The 2,500-nt window shown below is 48.0% G+C and overlaps 1 protein-coding gene across 1 annotated transcript in view; it reads left to right on the top strand.

The window, feature by feature from the left end:
* The window catches only part of kcnd2 (potassium voltage-gated channel, Shal-related subfamily, member 2), a 462,331-nt gene that overhangs the window by 439,045 nt on the left and 20,786 nt on the right, over window positions 1-2,500 (top strand). Inside the window, exon 2 of the mRNA XM_063218048.1 lies at window positions 915-1,077. Within this exon, the coding sequence (XP_063074118.1) occupies window positions 915-1,077 (163 nt within the window). The remainder of the gene's footprint in view (window positions 1-914; window positions 1,078-2,500) is intronic.

The following is a 2,500-nucleotide window of genomic DNA, read 5'->3' as shown; positions in this document are numbered from 1 at the left end:
GGTTGTCTAGTCAAGACCCCGTTACTAATTCTATCGCATCTGGTTGTCAAGTCAAAAACCCAGTCGTCAATTCTATCGCATTTGGTTGTCAAGTCACCCCAACATTCTGCGCGCGTCCTTACATGCCTCCGATAGAAGCGCGTCTCGGAAGATTAGGAAGTGGTGCCCATAGCAACGTACCAAGCGCAGTGGTGAATCTACCTTCTCACGAAGCCTTAGATCAACATATTAATAAATTAATACTTAAATTGACTTAAATTGACTTAAATGCTGGTAACCGGGTGATAAGCAGAATAACGGCCTTCAAGGTGTCCCGATATCAAGGGAAAATGGACTTGGCGAAGCGAACAGCCCTTCGGCTGCGCCGTCGGGCTGTTTAGAACGCTCCGCCTCGTCCATTATTTCCCTTGATATCGGGACACCTTGTCGTCCGCTATTCCATATAAAACAGTTCTAATAGGCCTATGCCTATTCTCAATATCGGCCCCTTTTCGACTAGGCTACTGGAAAGCGGTGAACAGCTATGAGCTTTAACGGTGTAATTAGTTGCCTAGATACATGTAGCTGCATCCTGGTGCATCTTCATCTCCCCCCTGTCTCTCCCTCTCTTTTTCCTCTCTTCCCCCCCTCTGATCTCTCTTACTCTCTCTCTCTCTCTCTCTCTCTCTCTCTCTCTCTCTCTCTCTCTCTCTCTCTCTCTCTCTCTCTCACTCTCACTCTCTCAGGTATGGAGATATGATTCCCAAAATGATCAAGGGGACGACCTTTATAATGCAATTGTAACCAACAGTATAATAATAATTTACCGTAACAATAATCTCTCTCTCTCTCTCTCTCTCTCTCTCTCTCTCTCTCTCTCTCTCTCTCTCTCTCTCTCTCTCTCTCTCTCTCTCTCTCTCTCTCTCCTGCCGTAGATATGGAGACATGGTCCCCAAGACCATCGTGGGTAAGATATTCGGCTCCATCTGTTCTCTGAGTGGCGTGCTGGTGATCGCGCTGCCCGTGCCCGTCATCGTCTCCAACTTCAGCCGCATCTACCACCAGAGCCAGCGGGCAGAGAAGCGACGCGCCCAGAAGGTACCGTCACCGTGTCACGCACACAAACACGCAGACACATGCGCTCGCACACACATACCCGCACGCGCGCACACACACACACGCACGAACACACGCATAGGCACGCACGCACGCACATGCACACACACTCACACATGCATGCACACACACACACACAAGCACGCACATATATGCACGCATATACACACACACACAAATGGTCCACATGGTGCAAAAACCCTACTCCTCCAACATCATCTACACTCTCTGCACCAACACACACGTGCGCGCACACAAGCACGCACACACACACACACACGCACGCACACACACACACACACACACACACACACACACACACACACACACACACACACACACACACACACACACACACACACACACACACGCACACACACACACACACACACACACACACACACACACAACCTGTATGTATTGGTATGTTAACGTATATACTAGGCCCATATGCACCATGACACAGAGATTTGCACCATGACACAGCATTTGGTGCACCCTATTACAGAGCACACACCAACACATTCAGGTCTTTATGTGAGATGCAGCACAGTGTGTGTGTGTGTGTCTGTCTGTCTTTCTGTGTTTCTGTGTGTCTATATAACAGTGTGTGTGGTCTAGAACAGAGTCCTATAAGAAGAGAATCAAGAGAGAGAATCAAGAGCTTTTATTTGTCATTGACAAACGAGCGTCACGTCATGTAATGCAATATAACTGCACTGCACCATGTGTGGTACTGCTCAAGCAGTAAAGAATACGGTACCGTAAAATACGGATCCAGGCAGGGCTGGACTGGCCACCTGACATAGCGGGCATTTCCCGGTGGGCCCCGCACCCTCGTGGGCCCCTATTTTCAGACATGTGAAAAAAATAAAGTAAAATTAAAACCGGTGAGTCAGTTTTGCGCCGCTAATTATGAGGGGGCCCTTTAAAGTCAAAAGTGCCCGGGCTCTATATCCCCCCCAGGCCAGCCATGGATCCAGGTACAGTCGCCCGAACCAGTAAAAAAAGGAGTGCTTGCTTTTGGCATTACTTTGATCCTGAAACCGCATGGGTTTGCAGTCAGTGGTGGTGGTGGAACAATTGTACAGAGGGCCCTAGGGCAAAACACTTATCGGGCCCCCTTTATAACCTGCCAACACAATTGGGCGCCCACCACCAATGCAAGAGTGCCCTGGGCCCAGGGGCAAGTGCCCTGCTCGCCCTCCCTATACAACGCATTTCACATTATTACGCAAATGACATTTTTTGCCGTTTTCCCAAATAGTCAATAGAAATGACAGTCCTCATAATTTTCAAGTAATCAGCCATTAGAGTACAATTCAAAAGTTTTTGAATGAACCTTCCAATGATAACGGTATTTTTTTAAATAATAAAAAAACTTAAAATGCCCAAAATGCTCTGT

This window comes from Engraulis encrasicolus, chromosome 15 (assembly GCF_034702125.1).
Source record: "Engraulis encrasicolus isolate BLACKSEA-1 chromosome 15, IST_EnEncr_1.0, whole genome shotgun sequence".
NCBI lineage: Eukaryota > Metazoa > Chordata > Actinopteri > Clupeiformes > Engraulidae > Engraulis > Engraulis encrasicolus.
This window is presented reverse-complemented; position numbering and strand designations above follow the sequence as displayed.